General features: G+C 30.3%; 2 protein-coding genes across 5 annotated transcripts in view; both read right to left on the bottom strand.

Moving 5' to 3' along the window:
* Positions 1-1,135: 1,135 nt before the first annotated feature.
* LOC117927559 (mediator of RNA polymerase II transcription subunit 15a-like) overlaps positions 1,136-25,365 on the bottom strand; it is a 44,727-nt gene continuing 20,497 nt past the window's right edge. Inside the window, exons 1-5 of one of the 3 annotated variants that reach the window (XM_034847125.1) lie at positions 6,459-6,530; positions 5,524-5,605; positions 3,194-3,305; positions 2,883-3,004; positions 1,136-1,353 (exon numbers count right to left, since the gene is read on the bottom strand). In XM_034847125.1, the coding sequence (XP_034703016.1) occupies positions 1,347-1,353; positions 2,883-3,004; positions 3,194-3,305; positions 5,524-5,603 (321 nt within the window). In that variant the 5' untranslated portion in view covers positions 5,604-5,605; positions 6,459-6,530 and the 3' untranslated portion in view covers positions 1,136-1,346. Of the gene's footprint in view, positions 1,354-2,882; positions 3,005-3,193; positions 3,306-5,523; positions 5,606-5,708; positions 5,773-6,458; positions 6,531-25,365 lie in introns of those variants that run through there. The other 2 variants (XM_034847126.1, XM_034847124.1) reach the window with 2 other exon arrangements.
* On the bottom strand, positions 10,795-16,886 carry LOC117927556 (mediator of RNA polymerase II transcription subunit 15a-like). Of its 2 annotated transcripts, none has more exons than XM_034847110.1 (7): positions 16,788-16,886; positions 16,375-16,463; positions 14,814-14,925; positions 14,555-14,628; positions 13,252-13,363; positions 12,948-13,054; positions 10,795-10,974 (listed from the first exon to the last, which is right to left on the bottom strand). In XM_034847110.1, exons 1-7 carry the CDS (start codon positions 16,857-16,859, stop codon positions 10,968-10,970), a joined length of 573 nt encoding a protein of 190 aa, XP_034703001.1. In that variant the 5' UTR covers positions 16,860-16,886; the 3' UTR covers positions 10,795-10,967. The 2 variants fall into 2 exon arrangements, with proteins under 2 accessions (XP_034703001.1, XP_034703002.1); XM_034847111.1 differs by having other exon boundaries at positions 13,309-13,363.

Here is a 25,365-nt window from a genome sequence, read left to right as displayed (position 1 = left end):
GCAAAATAAATCGGGCTTTGGTGGGGGCCCAACATTCATTACATTTCTTTCGAAAATAATTCAAGTGAATTGCATGATTGATATTATTTGATTTTGATTAATTTTGTATGAGATGTTTTACACTTATCATTGTGCACTAACCTTGTTTCATAATAGCGCTTTATCTCCCGCTATCAAGGTACAATCTCACTCCCACTTTGCTTATTTTTATGCATGATTCGTTTTATTATTTGATTTATGCTCATTTTGGTATTATTTAATTTCCTTACCAATTGCTACACTTGCTTCACCTTATTTAGTAGATACCCATTTTTAGGGACTTAGAGGGGTGGTACGGCTTACCATCGTACCTTACTAATAGGTAACCTGACCATTTTAATTTTCCATAGACTGTTTTTTCCAAATAAGAAGTCACACTTAGGTTTGTTTTCCCTTAAAAATAAAACAAAAATAAGTGACGACTCTAAATCTTTTTCAAAAAATCAAAAATTTCACCAATAAATAAAAAAGCGAGTCACACCATCGAGTGAGAATGCTTCGTGTGAAAATATGAGGTCCACACAAACATAACTAAATAACTTTGAAACCACGACAATCTTATAACTATTATTATAATATATAAAATCCAAGTAGAAGCACTACCAACTATTGTTCAATATATAAAAGTTAAGTTCATAATTCAATACTAAAAAGAGAATTCAAAGTGTCTACTAACAATGTGATTCTATTGTTAAAATGAAGTCTTTAAGATACATTATTTCCTTTGCTCGAAATGGTTTATCAAAATTGGTAAGCTTGGGACAAACCAAGATACATTAGAGTTAAAGTTTATGCTAATATTATAACCTTAATTGTAATAATATATCTGCAAAATATGAAATAATGTAAAAAAAATAAAAAGTTACCAATCACTTTACTTTTATTTTATCCTATTTCATATTATAAAGGGAAGGCATTCTAATCTCATACTTGAAATAAACCTGTAAAAAATACATATCCATTTCCTTTTGAATCATTGTTAAAGCTAGGATTTGAATTTTCAATGCTATTCCCTTTTAATTTCAGTTTTATTTAGTACTGTTTGAAGAACATTATTCTAAGATTCAAAATATTTCCTATCCAGGTTCTGGATTGATTAGTCAAAACTGTAACATTCCATATCACCTTCCAACTACATATCTAACATTCCAATACAAAAGATTTGAAATTCAAACATCATATCAACATTTTATCCAGAAATCACATCATGCGTAGACCGAGTTGTTACTTAGATTCTACATTTGCAAATTTCCAAATCATAGTAGACCTATGAAGCAGCAACTTCCAACCAACTCCATTTTCCAGCCTCAGAGTCTGCAAAATATAATGGTTAAGCAAATAATGAGAGATGGCAGATTTCCATAGTAAACACCTATCTCATACATAAACAATTACATTACAACCAAAATTTCAACCTTCCTCCAACAACCAGCGATCAATGAAATACCAAAATTACGACATGATTTCAACTTAATTTGAAATTTAGCTCAGAGCTTTGGAGGGTCAACAAAAAGGATAGTTGTGATAAAATTAGAGTTTTAGAATTTGGGGAATATTCCAATCTTGGTTGGGGGTGGGAGGGAGAAGGAAGAGAATTAACCTCCCAAATCTGTCAAATTTTAGAAGAAATCTGAAGAAAGATACCATTTTTTATGCTTCTTAAGATCCCAAATTGAAAATGCAAGATTTCTTTCTCAACACCAAACCAATCAGAACTAAAATATCGAAAATGGATGAAGTTACCTGAAAATACTCTTATGAGGTAGTATTTGAGTTCTTAGGAATATGAAACGAATGTTAAAGTAATGGACAAATAAAATATGAGTATTTATTGGGGAAAAAAATTAGAATAATTCTTGGGATTAGTTTTCCCACATGTCAAGAATTTAAACATGAGTAGCATGATTATGTTAAGACATTTAAAAAAAAAATTAAATGACCATAAAATAAACATGATAGATTGAACCAGAATGCTAAATTGAATGTGTTGCTTTTCCTCGTAATACTAATGCCGAAATAGTGATGCTATCGAGCATATGCTATATTTCAATTGTCTAAAAATCTCTTGATGGAAAAAGAGACTGTCTCCCTCAAACAATTCTTTTTACTCACAGCTACTGAAAACATTTGAGTGAAGGAGAGTAATTCCTGGTTATAGAGCTTATGCGATAAAGGATGGTGTTTTGGAACTGAAATTTTAAAGAGCTTGATGAACACCACACTAATTATCTCATAAGATAATTTTAAATAAATTTAAAATATCTCCTATTGTGGTTTTGGGGCACTTATCAAGTTATTTCTCTATTCTACGGCTCTCATTTTGGCTAATAGACTAAGATACAAATAATAAAAATAAGAAAGGTGTAGAAAGCTAATCCCATACCCACCCATCCTTTGTGCTTTCAGGAGCTCAGCTTATAGACCATTGCTTCAATCAATTCCATACTTCTTTTCATAACCCAACCCCCAACAACCCAAAGGAAGGGGGAAACCAAAGCAGCAGCAAGCTGCTTCTATACCCAATCCGATACAAATTGTCCTTCATAAATTAAGCTCAGCCACAAATGTTTAATTGCCTATCATGAGGAAAGTGTAATCATGGTAATAGAAAAAAGAATTATATTCATGTGTGCACACAATAAATGTAATATATGTCAAGTGTAACTACAAAGTGGAAGAAGAATGTATTGATTTGTTAGCAGAACTTCTATTGTGGCATTTCATGAAAGCAAAATTTTTGCTGTTGAATTTCATAGAAGAAAAATTTCAATTGTTGAATTTCATAGAAGAAAATTTTCAATTGTTGCATTTCATAAAAACACATTGCTCCTTCATGTTGTTACCTGGATCTGAGGGATTCTCGGCTGCGAGCAGCAGGGGTGGATGGCAGAGAATTGATTGCAGCATTAAAAGATTTTGTCTCCAATTCCAGCATCTTCAAAGATAGTTTCCGTATATACTCAAGCTGAATTAGAAATAAAAATAAAAAATACATCATTTCATCACATAATTAATGACAAACTATGATAAGATAATATCATGGTTCGCACTATGATCTTTTATACTAAGAATTAAAAAATAAAAAAGGATAGATACAAAAAATGGTCATAGGTCGTGAGGTATGGTTGAGTAAATACTAGCATGATGGATATACCTGCCATCTTGAAGCAGAATAAATCTTGTTTTCAAACCTTTCAGCAACTTTCCTTAGCTCATGCAGTTCCACTGGTCTAGAAACAGGAACATGTCTCTTCAACTTGTCCATGCTAGACATAAAAAACATTAGATTGTAATGTGTCATTGTCGAGCAATCATTTGAAAAGTTTTAAACACCAAAAGACTCTTAAATAAGAAACATGCTATCTGTGCACTGACCATGTCACATAAATTTCCAACCAGAAAACAATATTGCATGAAACAGGAATTTAGAGAAAATAGAGTATTTTTATTAAGGAAAGGAAGGGACTATGAGCCCATAATAAGCAGGGGTTCGAGAGTAATAAGAAAGCTGGTTAATTTATAGGGTTCTATGCTTGCATCCCTTCCTTTAAAAAAGTCAAACATAAAAGGTTGTCTCTTGCAATTTTACTCCATTTTTCTCCTTCCTATGTTTTAATGATCCTATTTGAACTCCCTCATGTATTGATTTTTAATGTGCCTAACATGCTCACAAGAACTTAGTTGAGCTTAGTCTTGCCTGGCTTGAGCGCCCAAATACAAGAATCAATGGTCAATCAATGAAATTCAATTGTATTCCCCCAACCAGCTCATGGAGTTCCATCTTAAATTCCAATTAGACCTAGGATTAAAGCAAGTTCTTTGGTCACTATACTTATTTCTTACCAATGGGAGAAACTGGTTTAGACACCGGAGGCCAAGAATATTTTTATACCACATAAGCAAACTAGCCTAACCTAGACTAATATTGTTTTTTGTTAGAATATGATATAGAATATGGTTCAATTCTTGATAGCCTAAACTTTTAGGAAAATTGGTAATAGTATTAGAATTTAGGTTAGTTAGAGGTCTTGAGTTTAAACTACTCCCCTATTTATTTAGTTGTCTAATCATGTGTGATCACAAATGTATGATTTACCTACCACTACTATGATTTGGGAAGAGTGTGATCATACACGATCATAAATATGTAATTTGTTTGCTACTACTACGGTTTATGCCTCTCATGGCAAGTATAGGATCACATGTGCGCAATAGAAAATGTGTGATTTGTCGATCATGGATATAGGGCCACACATGTGTGATAAAAATGTGTGATTTGTCTATCACTACTACTATAGTTTGTTTGTCGCTCCCAAGGTGGGTACGAGAACATGTTTTTGGGGGTTTTGCAACATGATATACATTTGTCTATCACTATTGCAATTTGAGAGGTGTGTGATCATACATGATCACAAACGTTTGATTTCTTTGTCACTATTGTGGTTTGTGAGTCTGAGTATGGTCCATATGTGTGTGATCATAGTATGGCAACACATGAAAGAGATGTTAGAGCATGATACACATTGAGGATCCAAATCCTAACAGCTTAAACTTAACGACTTAAGAACCTTGTGGAATTCTAAATCATCATGCTAGCATTGCCATATGAATAGCTCTATCATACAACTAGGTTATTCATGATCATTTGTACATGTGTTTTAGATCACCTTCAAAGTTGAATGTAGCATTCTATAAAAAAAGAGCACTGTTCTACAAGCACCTGAATGGTCTCATTAAGACCCAGGTACGGACATTAAATGCATATCAGTGACATGCACACAAAGTTAAAAATCAAATGCATACATTTAGATATGGTGGCATAATCAACTCCTATGAGTCGAAGTTTCTATCAACAATTACAATGGATAAGTTGTTTCCTCTCTTTCTAAATTTTCCCCTCTATCACTCTTTCTTCTGTCAAAAATCATTCAAATGATTTAATAATTTATATATATGTGTAATTACATAGAGCAAGGCTAACATATAGGCATCCTCATTTTCTTGCCACAAGCTCTCCTCTTTATTTGGCATTATTATGGTACATTTTTAATATTCCGTGCCCATAAACTTCTAACTGACATCACCTACATCAGTTAAAATTGAAAGTGCAACACACGTCAACAAAATATAAGGCATGAAAATGTGAAACTGCAAAGTATAAAGACACTCAAAGATGAAATTGCTCATGCATCCAAATACAAGGCAAAAACATTGATTTTAATAAGAGCTGAAACAAATTTTAGCTGCTTTCCCAGTAACCTTTCTGAAAGAAAATTTGACAGTATCTCTTTATCATCTTAAAAACAAATAACCACTTGGAATTGAAAGATTAATGAATCATGTATCTTTGAACCTAGTAGTTTCAAACCCTAACCAATCTCAAGAATTCGTATTGAAAAACGTTTATACTGTTAAATTCCAACAATAGAAACTTCCCAAGATCCCCAAAGCATTTACACTTGGTAATTGAAATAAAACACTCACATTTTGTTGACCATCAGCTGGCGTGAATCAGGAGAAATATCCATGACAGGTTCAGCCTGAGCAGGTCTCTGATTATTCATGTCTTTCCATTCCCAATTCCAAAGCAAAGAAAATTAAAAAAAAAAAGGAAAAAAGAAGAAGAAAAACTTATCAGTTTTCTGTACTCAATAAAAAAAAAAAAAAACCTGAGAAAGAATGAAAATCATGCCACGATAGAGTGAATTTAATTCAAGAAGCTTCTCTACCAAATCAAAGAATCACGTAGTGGTATTCAAAAGAACTGAATCATCCATTTCCTCTGATCAATCAAAAATGAAAAATAAAAACCAAGAAAGAAAACCGCTCCATGATATTGAAAGGAATTAAATTATTAGTTTCATCTACTGAATCAGAAACTTCAAAGTGAAAGCCAAGAAAGAAAACCAGGCGATGATATTGAAATCAAGTGAATTATTAGTTTTCTCTTCTGTATCAAAAATGGAAAATGAAACCCTAGAAAGAATGCTACGCTCTTATATTAAAATGAATAGAAATAGTCGGTTCTCCCTAACGAATCAAAAATGGAAAGCACAATCCAAAAAAGAAAAAGCATGCCCTGAATCGAAATGAATTGAATCATCGGCCTTCTCTACTGAATCAAAAATTGAAAATGATACCCAAAAAGGAAAATGACGCCATGGTACTCAAGTGAATTGAATAATCAGTTCTTTACCTAGTCATTAAAATAAATAAATAGACGAAGAAGGAAAATCAGACGATGATATTGGAATGAGTTGCCATCAATTTCACTACTGAATCAAAACTAAAAAAGAAACCCAAGAAAGAAACGAATGGAATAATCAGCTTTCTCCATTGAATCAAAATAGAGAAAGAACATCAGTGCATGGTATTGAATGAAGTGAAATGAGAAAAAAAAAGAGAAATTAAGAAGGAACCTGGGACTGGGAGTGAGGGGGATGAGAGAACAGTTGCAGTGAAACCCTAGCTTTTCTGATGAGAGAACAGAGCACCAACGCAGTATATCCATGGCGTTGATGCTCCGGGCCATATAAAGTTTTTTGGTTGGCGGGAAAACGAAACTGCCAATAGCACCGCGTCGACCGTTACCGTTAGTTAATAAAAGGGATAACCGATTACCGTTAGTTAATAAAAGGGAGAATCCCAAGAAATTGCAAAACTAATCTTCCACTTTTAACAGCCTAAAAAATGACCCATTTTGGACAAAAATGCCCCTTCAGCGATCGCTTCAAATTCAATCACTCCTGCCCCATCAACTCATTTTCCCACCAATTATTACTTTCTCTCTCTTTTTAAAAATCATTAATTTAAATTATCGAATTAATTTAAAATAAAAATATTCTATTATAATTATAGTTTTGGAGATTCTATTATTTTTATGTTATTACTTTTAATTTATTTATTTTATTATTTATCTTAAATTTCATCCAAACTTGCTTTTTTTTTTAATCATATTTTCATGTTTTATATTGTATCCCTATTTTAAGATAATTTTCATCTAATTTTTGTTCCATTATATTCTCTTTCCGATTTTTAATGTGTTTTCATACTTCTTTGCATAACAAAAGGTTTTGTCATTTTTCATTTGCAAAACTTTATACAAAAGATATCATGTAAAATTATGATATAATTACACGCACATCTCTTAAAGCAGTTTGAAAATAGTTTTCTATTTTCCAAACAAAAAAAAAAAAGAAAACATGCTTGACAAATAAAAATTGCTTTCTATTTTCTATTTTTAAGAATAGAAAATATGGTATTTTTAGATAATATATTTTAGTTGTTTTCTGTTATTTTTTTAGGGTTGTTTTAAAAAATAATTATACAAATATGTAAAATGATTAAAAATAATAATAAATATATAAATAATTTTTAAAATATATTTAAAAATATTAAAAATAGGTTAAAAACTTTTTAGGTTTTCAAATAAACTTTGTTTTATAAAACATTAGGGAATAATTTCCAAAAACTGTTCTTAAAAACTATTTTTCAGGATTATTGTTAAAAATAGTCACCAAATAGACCTAAGTTTTTTAAAACTTTACAAGAAAACCAAATGTACAAAATTTTAAGGTAATATTTGATAACTGAGAATAAGAGTGGGAATGAACATCTCATTTCTTTTCTCATTCATTCTCATGTTTGAATAACACTTTTCAAATAAAAAATGATTTCAAATAGTGGGATTTCAATTGATATATAGGAAATATTCTAATTCTTGTGATGCAAGTTGTTTTTAAAAACACTTTTCAAAAAATAAAAATAAAAAATAAAAAACTTGTTTCGATAAATTTTTTTTTAAATATTTTTTTATATTTTAATTTTATAAAAAAATTAAAATTCAATTTACATAATATAAACTAAATTTAACTCAAATCTTCTTAAAAAAAGTGATTTTGTAATTACAAATAAATTAAAAAACAAATAGTTTTTAATGAAATATAAATACTAATGTTATAATAAAATCATAAATTACATATTTTTTATAAATATTATGAAAATATGGATATTAACATCCTCATAAATGCATCATTGATTTATTTTTTTAAAAATAAAAACTAAAAATTTAAATTTAATAATTGTTAATATTATTTTATTTTAAATGAATTTATAAATTATTAAACTCATTAATAAATTCAATATAAAGACTTGCTTGATTTGAAACTGATCATTTCTCTAGTGAAAAATTAAGAAAAAAAAATAACTGGTTTAATGCAAAAGAAAAAAAAAATAGAGTCATTCCAAACTAATATTTGTCCATAAATATTAGATATTTATCAGGTCACTACTTGGATTTTTTTTTTTAAATTACTTGACTCATTAGTGAATTCGATGCATTAGGTTATGTTTAATTTAAAGTTTATTTATCTAGTGAAAAATTTTACAAAATCATGATTATGCAAAAGAAAAAAAAATAGCAAGGTTATTCAAAATGAATTAAGGTTTGTGACTTTCTAGCGTTAATTTGATCAGTTTTTGAGTTCAAATCATTTTTAAAAATTAATAATTTTTGTATTAAGTGTTGTTTGATCTGAAATCTACTTGTTTAAAAATTTTTAAAAAGTTAAAAGAAATTCATAAAAACATATATAATTCAAAGGAAGATTATATTTAAAGATTTTTCGTATTGGTGTTTGGTACTAAAGAAAGAATAAAAGAAGAAATATATTTTGTTCTACTTTATTTACTTTTTGTGCTTTTCATTTTTATTTTATTTTTCTTATTTCTCTATATTTCCTTGTTTTCAAAAATTAGTAACAACTTCTACATGTTATCTAAAAACTATTTTCTATTTCACTTTATTCTTTTAAAATTATTTTAAGAGAATAACTATAAAGTACCATAAATTTTTAAAATAATTTTTGTTTTTAAAAATAGAAAATTGTTTTTAAATCATGGTCAAACAAGCTTTCATTTTTTGGCAGAAAAAAAAACTCTCAAATTTTTTTATTGAAAATAAAAAATTACTTTAAATTATATGTATGGATATTATTATCAATTTATTTATTTATTATTTCTTATTTCTGTTGTTATTTAATATGAATGGGACTAAATAATTATTCCAATCTTATATTCACAAGAAATGAAATCATCAAATTCAATCCTATTTAAAGAGAGGTGAAAATAAAAACAAAATATTCATTTTCATTTTTCATTCTCATATACCAAACATGGCCTTAGGTTTTCTCTTGCTTTTAAGTCCATCTTTTGTACAAGTCTTCTTCAAATCTTGCAGTATTTAAGTTACTCAACGTTACAAGAAAATGATTAAATAGCAATCTTTATTTACCTTTTTTTTTTTATTATTATCATCAAAATAAGTTCTAAAAAACCTTGGGGCAACACTTCATGATCTTCATCTCAACTCTACAATTGAAAGAATTTGAAGATGCTTCAAGAATGATCAATCTAAGAAAAATAATAAAATGAATCTAAATAATAATAATAAATTAAAAATAGTTTTGTTAATAATATTTTATTTAAAATGAATCTAAAATAAAATAAAATTTAACTTTTTTAATATATAAATGAGTCAAGCTTTTCATTATGTAATGGAATACTATATGCACACATATGACATTCAATCATTGTGCATGTAGTACTCAATCAAGGACAATGTATTTTAGAATGCTTTGATTTAATCTTCCATTAGTTGAATTATTTTTTTTTTAAGTTTTAAATTATTTTTTAAAATTATTAAATTCATTAATAATTCAATATAAAGTGTCATATGGTTTGAAGTTCATTTCTTAAGTGAGAAAATTTATAAAAGTATAATTATGTGTATAAAAAAATAATAAAGTTATTATAGACCAATTTCTATCCATATATTTTTTTATATTTTTATTAATTGGATTACTATTTGAGTTTTAAATTATTTTTTAAAATTATTAGACTAGTTAATGAATTCAATGCATTAAGTACTGACTAGAGTTTATTTGTTAAGTGAAAAAAAAATGGTTCTACATAGAAGAGCAACAATAGAGTTGTTTTATATCAATCAATTTTTGTTCATAAATTTATAATCTTAGTCTCTTAATGAATTCAATGTATTAAGTCTATTTAATTTAGAATTTATTTGTCTAGTGAAAAAATTTACAAACTATGATCATATACAAAGAAGAAACTAATTGAGTCATTCAAAATGAATTTTAATATGACTTTCTAATGTTATTGAGTTTTTTAACATTCCATTACTAATTAAATTGAATTTTAAGATTCAAATTCTTTTAAAAATTAATAAATTTATGTATCAAATATAGTTTAGTTTGGAATTTGTTAGCTTAATGAAATTTTTAAAGAGGTTAAAGGAAATTCAGAAAAACACAAAGATCGTTTTGAAGATTCTTTAAAGATTTTCGATATTGGGTCATAGAGAAGGAAAAAAATATATCATATTCAATTTTATTTACTTTTTATGGGTTATTTATTTATTTATTTTTCCATATTTTGCTTTTGTTTTTAAAAATAAGTGGAAATAATTTTTATTTGTTCTCCATTTCACTTTGTTTTTCAAAATCAAATAGTATTATGAATTTTTAAAAGCACACTATTGTTTTTAAAAACAAAAAACTATTTTTGAATCACACCCCAAACACTCTCTTTAGTGTTTACTGAAAATTTTCAAGCACTTTGTGTTCCATTTCCTTTTCAATCCTTGTTAAAGCTAGGATTTGATTATTCAAATGCTATTCCCTTTGATTTCCAGCTTTATTTAGTATTGTTGAAGAAAATTATTCAAGATTCAAAATATGATTAGTAAAAACTGCAACATTCCATATCAGCTTCCAACTGCAAATCTAACATTCCATATGATGCATAGACCAAATTATTACTTACATTCTACATTTCCAAGTCTCCAAATCATAGTAACCTACGAAAGATCGATGATAGCAGCAACTTCCAGCCAACTCCATTTTCCAGTCTCAGATTCTGCAAAATATAACAGTCAAGCAAATAATGAGACACCATGATAAACACCTTGTACACCTATCTCATGCATAAGTAATCACATTACAACCAAAATTTGAGCTTTCCTCCAACAATTAGCAATCAAGTTGATTCGAAATTCAACTAAGAACTTTGAAGAGTTGAGGTAAAGGATAGTTTTGATAAAATTAGAGTTTTAGAATTTGGGAAATATTCCAATCTTGGTTGGGGATGGAGGGAGAAGGAAGAGAAGAATTAGCATCCCAAATTTGTGGAACATTAGAAGAAAGATACCATTTCTCATGCATCTTAAGATCCCAAATTGAAAACCCAACATTTCTTTCTCAACACCAAGCCTTGTGGAAAGAAATTTAATCAAAACTAAAATGAAGGAAAGTGGATGAGGTTACCTGAAAACACTCATGTTATCTAGTAGATCACTCTTAGATTCTTAAAAATGTGGGCACCTAAACAATTTATGTGAGATCTCACAATCATCTCTATGCAAGTACAATGTCCTTGATCATCATGTTTTACGGGATTTGAGGCCAACTAAATACTCACTCAAACTCTCATATCGAGTAAAGGATTGGTTATGATACCATTTGTAATGACATACTTCTTACATAAATATTATCACTCTAAGCCCACAACTCCCATAGCTTTGTGCCATGCTTAGTATCAACTCATGCTTATTGTTGAACCCACCCATGTGTCTAGGCAGTTCATGTGTAGTCAAGCCCACTCATGTGTCTAAGTAGCCCTATGCATCATCAAGCTCGTTGCTTATCTCTAGTCAGCTCATGTGTGCCAAGCCCCCTCTTGGCCCACATGCATGATATGTTGCCTTGACACTAAGACTTCTCTTAGCACATGGCTCGTGTTTTTATATTGGCCCATGTGTCTACCAATCATGTTGATTACTCCAACTGGAAGGAACCAAGCTCATTTGTGTGTCACAACCACGCCCATGTCATTGTGCCCATGGGTTGCACCACACCCCATGGTATCATGTCAATGTGTACATGCTTAGCAAGGGTTACCATCACCCCTTGCTTATGTCTAAAGCCACTACATCATGCTCTTGATGTGGTGTAGCTCAAGCCATCTTCACTACCTCTGAGACAGCTAGCCTCTCCATAAAGAACACTCTAAACCGTTTCCAAAACACTGCGCTTGAATAGGAATAATGAATTTTCTATATAAAAAATAAAAAATGTAAAAAAATTATAATTCCACATGGAAACCAGTCTCAAGACCTCCTCTTTGAAGGGAAATACCTGCCACCTAAAACCCTACACTTGAATTTTGGCTAAGTTGAGTTGTCCCACATGCTAGCTAGCCCACATGTTGTCTACCGCCCACTTAAGCTGCCACCAAGCCTTGACATGATCTCTTATCAAACCTTGGTCCATCAGCTTGCCTTGTTGAATAGTCACTCATAGGTGCAAAGTGTCATTCAATGTGGCCTTGGTGCTGCATGATACAAATCAATATGCTGACACACAACCCTATCCCTACCCCCTAACCCAATCCAAAGGAAAAGGGAAAAAGAAGAAGCAGCAAACTACTCCCACACCCACCCCATCTTTGCACTTTTAGGAGCTCAGCTCATAGACCATTGCTTCAATCAATCAATTGCATACAACATTTCCACAACACTACCGTCCCAACACAAAGGAAAGGGGGAAAAAGAAGCAGCAGCAAGCTGCTTCCATACCCAATCCAATAGATATTGTCCTGCATAAATTAAGCTCAGCTATGAACGTTTTATTGCCTATCAAGAGGAAAGTGTAATCATGGTAACAGAAAAAAGAATTACATGCAGGTGTGTACACATACAAGACATGTGTGCACAAAATAAATGTAATGTGTGTCAAGCGTAACAACAAAATAGAAGAAGAATATATTGATGTGTTAGCAAAATTTCGATTGTGGCATTTCATATAAACACATTCCTCCTTCATTGTTGTTACCTGGATCTGTGAGCAAAAGAGTTGAATGGCAGAGAATTGGTTACAGGATTAAAACATTTTGTCTCCATTGCCAGCACTTTCAGAGGTATTTTCCGGAGGTAATCAGACTGAATTAGAAATAAAGATACAAAAATATATCATTTCATCAGATAGTTAATGACAAACTAAGGTAAGATAATATCAAGTTTTGCACTTTAATCTTTTACACTAAGAATTAAAAAATAAAAAACAAAAAACGATGGGTACAAAAAATGTTCATAGGTCATGAGGAATGGTTGAGTAAATACTAGTATGATGAATATACCTCGCTTGTGGCAGCAGAATAAATCTTTTCCTCAAACTTTTCAGTAATTTTCCTTACCTCACACAATTCCTCTGGTCCAGAAACAGGAAGATGTCTCTTCAACATGTCCATGCTAGACATAAAAAAGGTTAAATTGTAATGGGTTATTGTCATGCAATCATTGGAAAGTTTAAAACACCAAAAAACTCTAAAATAGGAAATCAATATTGCATGAAACAAGAATTTAGAGTAAACAGAATATTATTATTAAGGAAGGGGACTATGATCCCATAATAGAGTAAGACAATCAGAAAGCTGATTAAATTATAGGGTTCCATGCTTGAACCCCTCCCTTGAAACAAGTCAAACACAAATGGTTGCCTCTTGAAATTTACTGCACATTCTAATAGCCTTTTTCTCCTTCCTGTTTTTTAATGATCCTATTTGAACTCCCACATGTATTGATTTTTAATGTGCCTAACATACTCACAAGAACTTACTCTTGCCTGGGATGAACTCCCAAATACAAGAATCAATGTTGAATCAATGAAATTCAATTGTATTCCCCCAACCAACTCATGGACTTCCAACTTACATTCCCATTAGATCTTGGATTAAAGCAAGTTCTTTGGTCACTATACTTATTCCTTACCAAAAAGAGAAACTGGTAAGGTGGCCAGAGACCTAGAATATTTTTAGACCACCTAACTAGACTAGCCTAACCTAGACTAATATTGTTTTTGTTAGAACATGATATAGGGTCCAATTCCTAATAGCTTAAACTTTTAGAAAAATTGGTAACTTAACACATTATCAGATTTAGGTTAATTAGAGGTCTTGAGTTTAGGTCACTCTCCCATTTATTTATTTGTCTAATTACATGTGATTGCAAATGTATGATTTATCTACCACTACTATGATTTGGGAGGAGTGTGATCATACACGATCACAAATGTGTATTGTGTTTGCTACTACTATGGCTTATGTCTCTGATGGCAAGTATAGGGCCACATGTGTGCAATAGCAAATGTGTGATTTGTCGATCATGGGTATAGGGCTACACATAATTGATAAAAATGTGTGATTTGTTTGTCACTACTATTGTTTGTCTATCACTCCCAAGGTGGCTACGGGAACATGTTTAGGGGGAGTTTTGCAACATGATATATTGATATGTTAGCAAAATTTCTATTGTGGCATTTCATAAAAGCAAAATTTCTATCGTTGCATTCCATAAAAGAAAATTTTCCATTGTTGCATTTCATAGAAGCAAAATTTCGATTGTTGCATTTCATAAAAACACATTGCTCTTTCATGTCGTTACCTGGATCTATGGGATTCTTTCATAGCAGCCTTTATTGCCAGCATTTTCAAAGATATTTTCCGGAGGTAATCAGACTGAATTAGAAATAAAGATGAAAAATATATCATTTCATCAAATAATTAATGACAAACTAAGATAAGATAATAGAGTTTTGCACTTTGCTCTTTTATACTAAGAATTTAAAAATAAAAAATGATAGATACAAAAAATGCTCATAGATCATGAGGAATGTGAGTAAATACTAGCATGATAGATATACCTCACTTGTGGCAGCAGAATAAATCTTTTCCTCAAACCTTTCAGCTATTTTCCATAGCTGACGTAGTACCTCTGGTCCAGAAACAGGAAGATGTCTCCTCAACGTATTCGATCTAGACATAAAAAATGTTAAATTGTAATGGGTTATTGTCATGAAATCATTGAAAACTTTTGAACACTAAAACTCTTAAATAGGAAACCAACATTGCATGTCACATAAATTTCCAACCAGAAAACAATATTGCATGAAACAGGAATTTAGAGTAAACAGAATATTATTATTAAGGAAAGGAAGAGAACTATCATCCCATAAAAAGAGGGGGTTTGAGAGCAAGACAATCAAAAAGCTAGTTAACTCATAGGGCTCCATGCTTGCACCCCTCCCTTTAAACAAGTCAAGGGCAAAAGGTTGCTTCTTGAAATTTCCTGCACGTTCTAATACCCTTTTTCTCCTTCCTATTTTTCAATGATCCTATTTGAACTCCCTCATGTATTGATTTTTAATGTACCTAACATGCTCATAAGAACTTACTGTTGCTTGGGATGAACTCCCAAATACAAGAATCAATGAACTTCAATTGTATTCCCCCAACCAACTCATGGAGTTCCAGCTTAGATTCCAATTAGATCTAGGATTAAAGCAAGTTCTTTGGTCTCTATACTTATTCCTTACCAAGGGGAGAAACTAGTAAGGCGGCCAAAGGCTTCGAATATTCTTAGACCACCAAGGAATAGCCTAACCTAGACTAATATTGTCTCTGTTAGAATATGATATAAGGTCCAATTCCTAATACCTTAAACTTTTAGAAAAATTGGTAACTTAACACATTATCCAATTTTAGGTTAATAAGAGGTCTCGAGTTTAGGTCACTCCCCATTTATTTATTTGTCTAATTACATGTGATCACAGATGTATGATTTATCTACCACTACTATGATTTGGGAGGAGTGTGATCATACATGATCACAAATGTGTAATTTGTTTGCTACTACTATGGTTTATGGCTCTCATGGCAAGTATAGGGCCATGCAATAGCACATGCGTGATTTGTTGATCCTAGGTATAGGGTCACACATGCGTGATAAAAATGTGTGATTTGTTTGTCACTACTATTGTTTGTCTATCACTCCCAAGGTGGGTACGAGAACATGTTTTTGGGGGGTTTTCAATCATGATATACATTTGTCTATCACTATTGCAATTTGAAAGGTGTGTGATCATACATGATTACAAATGTGTGATTTCTTTGTCACTATTGTGGTTTGTGAGTCTCACAACGGGTATGGTCCATATGCGTACATAATATACGTTATGGATCCAAATCCTAACAGCTTAAAAACTTAACAACTTGAGAACCTTGTGGAATACCAAATCATCATGCTAGCATTGTCATATAAATTGCCCTATCATATGAATCGAATGCATACATACAGATACGGTGGCATCATCAACTCCTATGAATCGAAGTTTCCATCAACAATTACACTGTTAAATTCCAACAGTAGAAATTTCCCAAGATCCCCAAAACATTTACATTTGGTAATTGAAATAAAACACTCACATACTGTTGACAATCCTGAGGCGAGATTCACGAGAAAGATGAGTCTCCCAATCACGTCCATCCATGACAAGTTCAGCCTGAGCAGGTCTCTGATATTGAAAGGAATTAAATTATTAGCATCATCTACTGAATCAGAAACTTCAGAATGAAACCCAATAAAGAAATCACGCCATGAGAGTAAAATGAAAGCAATAATCAGTTTTTATATTCTCTGCTGAATCAAACATTGGAAATAGTCAAAATGAACAGAAACCCAAAAGGAAACCAAAGAACGAAGTGGTGCCACGACCCTTCAGTGAATTGAATCATTAGTTTTCTCTGATGAATAAAAAAACTGAGGATAAACCCCCAAGAAGGAAATCATGCCATGATGGTGTTGAATGAAGTGGAATGAAAGAAAGGAGAAAACGAACCTGGAACTGGGAGCAAGTGGAATGAGAGGATAGTCGCAGTGAAACCCCAGCTCTTCCGATTGGGAATGCCATGGGCTTGATGCTCTAACCTCTTATATAAAGTTTTTTTGCTTGGCAGAGAAGGCGAATAGCACCACGTCCACCTCTGGTGAGTATGAAGATTACTATTGAGAGAGTCAATCTGATCCCACAATTCAAGGATCATAGTGAACAGTCAACCTTTATCTTTGGAATAATGTTATGTTTACCTTGCATAGCTCATATGCATTTTGGAAAGTATTGTAATGTATACAATAGAATATAAAATTTTGATCATTCTTCCTATAACATATGGTTGCATGCAAGGTTTGAAAAATAAAAAAATTTAAAAAATTTTGTTGATAAATATCTGATATCGAAGGTGGTCAAAACGAAATCGGTTATCGATTATTGGGTGAAAAATCACCAAAAAAAAAAAAAAATCGGTAATATGGATGAAATATCGCTAGGAAAATCCCAAAAATTTGCTGAAAAAAATCAGCAGACGCCTGCATGGGGATGGCGGTTTTCCAAAAAATTAACAATTTTTTTTACCACTTTTTTTTCAAACAACCTTTAAAAAAAAATAAAATTACCTATGTTTTTTTTTTTTTTCTAATTTATCTTTTATTTTAAATTTATATCATCCTTCTATTTTATATTATCATTTTATTTTTAATTATTTTTTATATTTATCTTATTAATCTTATTTTTAAAAATTACTATCACTTCACTTTATTTTTCTTATATTTTTCCTTCTAATTTTAGTTAATTTTAAATGTTTTTATTTTAAAATATAAATTTATTAAAAAATTACTAAAATATAAAAAAATTAATGAAGTTCTTTTAATATTTTATAAATTAAAATTAATTTGATAAAATAAATTATTAATATATTTTTTAATAATTTTAATTATTTAAATAAATTAATGTTAATAACAAAAAATTTTCACCACAAATGTATAACAAAATTTTAAAAATTATATTTGAAATAAAATATTTTATGTAAATCGATTCAATTTTTTATTTAAAATGCAATAAAATATGTTTTAATAAAAATAGTTTTTAATTTTTAAAATAAATGAATATAAATATATTAAAAAATTTTAAGTTAAATTTTTTATAAAAAATTTGATACATTTTTATATTTTTAATATATCCGTAAAATTCAACTATATATTTATGTTTACTAACATTTCAAACTGGTTACATGCAAAATTGACCAAGTGGAGCAGTGCAAGTATATCTTATAGTGCAATAGAAAGCATGCACAAGTAAATTGCAGCAAACGTGTTCTTATACTTATGACCCACTAAAAAAATTTAATTTTTTAGTCAAGAGTTGGCAACCATAGGTTGTCATTTGATTTTTTGTTTTTTGTTTGTTTGTTTTTTTTTTCCCCTTTTTTTTGTGGGTGGGGTGGGGATTATCAAATACAAAACTGAATTTTATTTTAAAAAAATAAAATTCTTTGAATTCGTCTAACAATAATAATACTCACCAACACTCAAAATATAAAAGAATTTGTTGTATTTCAAACAAAATCAAAATCAAAGAGTTTGTTTGGTAGTATGATTTAAAAAGAATTTTTTATTTTTAAAAACATAAAACCTTTTTTAAAATTTTCTAATATTGTTTGACCGTTGTTTTTTAGAAACAATTTTTAAAAACAATGTGAAATAGAGAATAATTTTTAGAGAACAAGTAAAAGTTGTTTTTCATTCGTTTTTAAAAATAAAAGGAAAATATGGACCAATTTGATCATGTTTTCTAAAATTTGTTTTTAAAAATTGTACTTTATTCTTTAACTTACAAACAATTTTAAAAAACAACTCTAAGAAAATATGGTCAAACATATCCAAATATTTTTAGAGTAATTTTGATGGATAATGCCATGAGGTAAGGATTTATGGTTTAAACTATCGAAAAAGTATTACAATGGAGTTATATTTAGAAATTTTGATGTGCAAAAAAAATAATTGAAAAAATATATGATTTCAATATGGAGACAAATACCAAAATAGAAGAACTTAAATTAAATCACCATCTTTGAACACATACAAAACTTTAAGATGTTACAAGCAAAGCTTAGATACCGGTCCTCTTCCATCGGGACCAACTAACATTTGTATTAGGACTTGAGTGTCATCCTATAGCTGCACTAAAATAAATGGAGTTCTTGTCTTGGAGTTGCAGTAAGTCGTAAGGTTATGTTGGATTCTCGAAAAGTGATAAAGAAATAAATAAAATACCAAGGAAAATAATATATTTGGTTGTCATAAGGAAAATATTAAAGAAAATTAAATATAATTAAAACCAGTAAAAACCTTATACATTTTCAAATTATTTAATATTTATATTGATGAGTTAAAATAAGTAAATGAGTTTGAAGTAGCAAATAAAAATAATTTATTGACTTTAAACCCATTTTTTCTTTTCGTTTACCTTTCTTCTTTATTTTCTTTATCTAACATTTTCCCTTAAATTTTCCAACAATCAAACATACCCTAAATTTTGCATGATTATAGTTAAGAATATAAACAACAACATCTAATCATTTTCTATGACATGAAGCACAAATCAATTTCTTTGTCAATTGTATTACCTCCCTAAGAAAATAAAGACTAATCTTAATAGAAAAACACTAAGACGGGGAAGGAGGAGGGTGAATTGGGCTTTAAAAAAAATCTTTTTCAAACACAACAAATTCAAGCAAATGAAGCACAAATATAAAGAGATAAGATAGAGGAAGCAAACTCAGATTTTATAGTGGTTTGATACCCTTTACTTACATCCACTATCCTCAAGCTCCTAACTGAGTGAGGGTTCCACTATAGTTGAAGCTTCAACCAAGCTTTCAACACCTTTACACTTGGATTCCGACTTCAATGTGCTCTTATACAATCCCTTCAAGTCTCTACTCACTTGAATATTCTAACACTCAAATAACAAATTCAAATCTCTCAACCTAGCTCAACAATGACTCAAATACAACTCAAATGCTAGGATGAATCACAAAGGTGCACTAAAGAATATGCAAATGGAGATTTAATGTACCAAGAAAAGAATGAGAGCTTTTGAGGCAAGAACAAGTAGGTAGACAAATAAATGCAGGTGTTCTCTTTTTTATAAATGAAGTGGAGCTCTCAATTTATAGGTTTCTAGACTCGGAAGCTAAAATGCCAAAAAACAGTCTCGATTGATCAAGCTGGTACTCGACCAATTGACTAGTCGTTGGGTAATAAATGTGTGGCAAGTGACCGTTAAGCCTTGATTGGTCCTTGACCGGACTTTGATCGGATTTCAACTGGGAATGCATATTCCTCGACCGAGAATGTAAGACTATTGGAAAAGAGAGAAGATTTTTTGCATCTCTCGACTGTACCTCAATTGGGAATGTATAACCGGTTGATCATTACCCTAGTCGGTTAAGCAGGTTGGTTAGTGCCTCGATCGGTTCACCATTTTTGGCCTGAAAACTTATCTTTTTATGTTCTTTTCACTTCTAACACTCAGACAAGTGTAGACCCTCCATTTTGTCCTCTTGGCACATGATGCCCAAGTCTGCCCTCATTTATTCTCTATTACATTATTGTACACTTGTGATCATTTTCTGAGCTATCTTTGAGCTCTCATTGGTGGTCAATTGTGACTGTTTCAAACCACTAGTTTTTGGATTTTATGTGAAAGATATTTTGGAGAGATTAAATGGATCCCAACTTTGATTGCAGTGACTCTTGATTCTTAGTTTAGGATTTTGTTTGATTGTTTTTCTTAGTGCATTTAGGTGTTTCTTATTTTCCTTTGTTTGATTCTAGGATCAAGGAAATTTTGGATCAATTTATTAATTATTATTATTATTATTATTATTATTTATTGTATTGGTTGTTTTCAATATTTGATTGCATATGATTGACATTTTGATTTTCTAATTTCATAAGTTTGAATTTTAATTTTTTTGTTAGATGTATTTCAATGTGTTTTTTCCTTATTATATGATTTTTTTTTATTCTAGTTTTTCTTTTAAGATGCATGACACTAATTTTTTTAATATTGTATGACATGTGTGATAATTTGGATTTTACATTTTTGCATGTGGATTTACATAAAAAAAAATTTTTGGATTTGATCATTGCTACATGTTTATTTTTTAAGGTCATGAGATAGGGACACGTGAATTTGGAGAAAATATCTTTGTGTAATTATTCTGGTGCTTGGATGAGATAAGGATGAACACGTCTATAATGGCCAAGGCATGCGTCGAAAGGCATTTCTTTCACCCAAGATGGAAAATCTACTACAATTTTTCATAGAATGATAGTGTTATTGTTATCTGAGATTGCTCACACAGTTTCTCAGGTCTGCACCACAGCGAAGGATAACCTCCATGCATGGGATCTAGAAGACTCCAGAAGATTAGAGGCACGTACATCCTGGATGGCTATCACACATGTGCTCCGGGTGAGATGGAGACATGCATTCGGCATGACGATGAGACATTTGAAAAAGATCACCATTTTTTTTTCCAGAACATGACATCATGATGGTTTTAGGAGGAGTCTCAGGTGAGGGAGCATCACCACAGGCCATGCAAGAAAGCTAATGCCAGTCACGTTTTTGAACTGCCATACATTCGATGAGGCGGTTTATGGGGGAAGTCTCCAAAAGAGGAATCTTTATGTTGAGGGAGCATGCACACCACACCGGGTACGAGTAACAGTTGTAGTTCTAGAGACTTTTGAGGTTGAGAAATGAGAGTTCATCACTAACATAGAGAGTTTATTTTTTTTTTTGGGCATTTTTTGGAGGAGGAGAGTTCATCACCGACATAGGGAGTCTGTTTTTGGGCATTTTCTGGAGGAATGCAAATTCTACATTGAAAAAGGTAGGTTCATCGCTGTCGGAGTAGTTCACCACAGTGGAAGCTTGTTGTTCTATTCATGGAGATCGTTTCTGCCGACGTAGTTTACTGCCATTAGAGCTTGTCGTCACAGTCACTAGAAATCGACGCTGCTACAGGTCACCACCACCGTTAGAGCTTGCCATTTTCGCCATTGGAGATCGATGCTGCTACAAGTTACCACCACCTCTGGCACTCGCCATTTCCACCATGCTGAAAATCGACATTTGTCATCATCATAGCCATTAGAGGGTGATTGTTTGCAAATGAGCTACAATCATCATCATCAAACCTACAAATCACCATTTTTGTGTGAACAATAGTTCATCTTTATAGCTCGTCTCCATCGGCATTGCACCTACAGCATACCAATGCATTTGCAATTTTGAAACAGAGATCTCCAAGAAGTACCTGCAACACCGTATTAATCATCACCTCACTCTACATAAGTCTCCGTCACTACTTCTTCGTTCATGATTTCGGAGTACCGCATCTGTCATGCCCCAAATTCTAGGCAACCCAGAACTTGACTCGTGACCCTAGGTTAAAGGTTTGATCCTAAGGGTTACTTCTATCCACACTGGCAATCAATTAAAACACCTTGAATTTTTTTTTTCTTTTTCAATAAAGCGTATAATTATAAATAAATTTATTAAGTTAAGATTTACTGTAACATATTATTATTATTTTTTCTTTCAAAACCAACCATCACACTATCTCCTAATCACAATTATAATAAAACCACTAGTCATCTTCCTACCCAAAAGCTCAAATATTTACAATAATCTCTAAGTCTAAAAAAAATATTTCCAAAAATGTTTTACAAACTAACAAAATATAATTTAACTTGCAAAATGCCATATAACTCAAATTAGTATGTGTCAAAACGATAATATAAATTTAAAAACAATCATTATTATGGTTCTTTTGTTGTTTAGAACACTTCTTGATCTTTCTGTGGTCCCTCAAAAACTATCTCTGCATCTAAAATTTTAGAAAATAAAGGGATGGGCATTTCCACGTTGCTCAGTAGGGTGTTTTACACCCAAATAAGTTAGAAATTCTAGGTCAATAATACAACCATATGCCAAAATATAATATTACATTTACAATATACACACTAAAAGAAACATCAGTCATACAAATTTAAACCAATCAAAATTATCATTTTCCTTATTCAATCATATGTCTAGCATATCAACAATTCTAAATTTACAAAATAAACAAGTCATTTTAGTCTTGAGTAATATATTCAAACATACACTTGACAAATAATACAAATCCTTCTTCCAAATGCAACGATGATGTAAATACTTACACGCAATCACACAATGCACTGTTGTTCTCGGGCTTTCACCGAATGATACGCTTCCATACCCAAATACACTCCCCATTCGAAGTCTTCTTGGGGTTAACTTTTGGGTCTTTCACCCTACGAATCTCACTTATTTCTTAATTCGTCCTCTTTGGGGTAATTCCATTTTTTTTTCTTTTCTTTTCATTTTTTCCCTCTTCGAGGTCTTTTCATTTTCATTTCCATTTCATACAACCATTTGTTTAATTTTTCTTTTTCTTCACACAACCATGATGCATATCAAGTGCAATCAAATCATATTTCAACATCCATAATTTTTCAAGACATAATTCTATTTACTCCCATTATGTCTTATAATTTTCAATAATCCACACAACGATTTTTCTTCACTTTAATCACCATAAATATCAAAGGAAATTCACATTTAATTGTATAGCATCAAAACATAGTTTTAAACTTTAGCCACATAAATTCTATTTATTCCCGACATGCTTAATAATTTCTAACAACCAACATAACCTTTTTTTTCTTCAATTAAATAGCCACACATATTCAAGAAAATTCTCACTAATACAAATATCAACAACATACAATTTATGTCATAATTTATTTATTTCCAATAATCTCAATAATATTAACACTCAATACAACAATTTTCCACAATTACGCCACCACAAAATTTGGAAAATATTTTTCAAATAATTCAAATATCAACAAAACTCTAATTTATATTATCAATTTATTTATTTCTAATAATATTAATAATTTTAAAACAATCATTTTAAACATATCTCAATACTCAAAATTTTCAACCAATATTTTCCATTATTTTCAACACTAATTTATCACCAATAATTTATATAATTTCTAATATAACAACAATCACAAAAATATATTAACCAATATTACAATAAAAAAGAATTTTCACAACTACAATAATCCAGTAAATCTTGTCACAGGAACAACAATTAAATACCAACAATTCTAATATTTTTATCTTGCATTAAACTTTCATTTACTTCCCATTTAACATTTTCAAAGCAAAACCAAATCATTTTACACGTTTAGGGTTTCCAAAAACAACTTAAATAAAAATTATATGACGATCTATACAATCCAACAACTCACCCATTTCCATGAAGTGTTTTTAAAGTAAATAAAAGCAAAAGGAAAAGCCCAAAAAAAGTCGAGAGAGAAATTTAGGAAAAACACACTCCTACTTATACAGTAAAATCCAATTGTGGGATCAAAAATCCGATTCTGTAAAAGTGTTCACCACGTTGAAGACTATCACCATCTGAAATTTTGTCACGATCGGAGGTTTTTGCACCATCGGATCGATGGAGGTATGCAACGGAAAACCTCCCCTGTGTTTCCCATGCGTCTCACTTTCCCTTCATTTCTTTTTTCTTTTGTCTCCCATGCCCAGCAAGCCACTTATAATATATGTATATATGTAACGATTATTATTATTAAAACAAACTTTAAAATACCATGCACGTCCATTTCTCAATAAATTAAAATCATTATTCTTAACTTCACCTTTCGGAATTATGAATTATACCCAACTTATGATTTTCCACTACATGAAAAATACTATTGTATTTGTAATTTAATTTACTATAAGTCTGCTCTTAAAAAAGTATAATTTGACTATAATTACCTGAAACTTTTTTCTTTTTTTTTTACTCTGAAATTCACTTAAAACATGATATAATTAACTATTAACAAAATTCAATTCCATAAAAATATTAAAAACATAAAATAATTTTTTTAGCAACCAAGAAGTTGAAATTTATAATAACCCTTAACCTGTTAATTTTATCAATATTTATTTACCAACAAAAATTTAAGTAATATTCTAAAACTTAATTCCATAAATTAATTAGTAATTCAATTTATAAAAATCAAATTCTCAACCCTTTGGTAAAACTTTTATTTAATTTACTTCATTTGTCAAAATATTAAATCGCATCAAATTTTCAAAAGTTAAATTCATAAAATTCACATTTAATTAATTTACCCCTTTTGTATATCTTTTCTAAATTCACATATCATAATTTAATCTTAATTTAATTTCAATTCAACGTTGTTTAATGTTTTGTAATTCTATAAAGTTTAATTCCAATTATAAGAATTAAATTGATTTGTTATAAAATTAAATTCAATTTCTTTTTAATTATCCATGATAACAATTTGATATAATATAAATTTTTATCAAGTTTTTCTTACTACAATTTTCTGATAATTATCCAATAATAATTAAATTAATTCTTATAACATACTTAATATTCAAATTTTTAAAACCTAATCTCAATTATTTGATGGTTATTTTTTTCACCAAA

The sequence above is a fragment of the Vitis riparia genome, chromosome 13 (genome assembly GCF_004353265.1).
Source record: "Vitis riparia cultivar Riparia Gloire de Montpellier isolate 1030 chromosome 13, EGFV_Vit.rip_1.0, whole genome shotgun sequence".
In the NCBI taxonomy this organism is placed as follows: Eukaryota; Viridiplantae; Streptophyta; class Magnoliopsida; order Vitales; family Vitaceae; genus Vitis; species Vitis riparia.
This window is presented reverse-complemented; position numbering and strand designations above follow the sequence as displayed.

Bases quoted from the DNA above. Each gene is read 5' to 3' on its own strand.
- LOC117927556 (XM_034847110.1), bottom strand. From the start codon at position 16,859: ATGGCATTCCCAATCGGAAGAGCTGGGGTTTCACTGCGACTATCCTCT. The intron at 14,926-16,374 runs GTGAGTGTTTTA...TTTTATGTCTAG, and splicing joins CTCAGGATTGTCAACAGTAT to ATCGAATACGTTGAGGAGAC. The intron at 14,629-14,813 runs GTATATCTATCA...TTTCTAATTCAG, and splicing joins ATTCTGCTGCCACAAGTGAG to TCTGATTACCTCCGGAAAAT.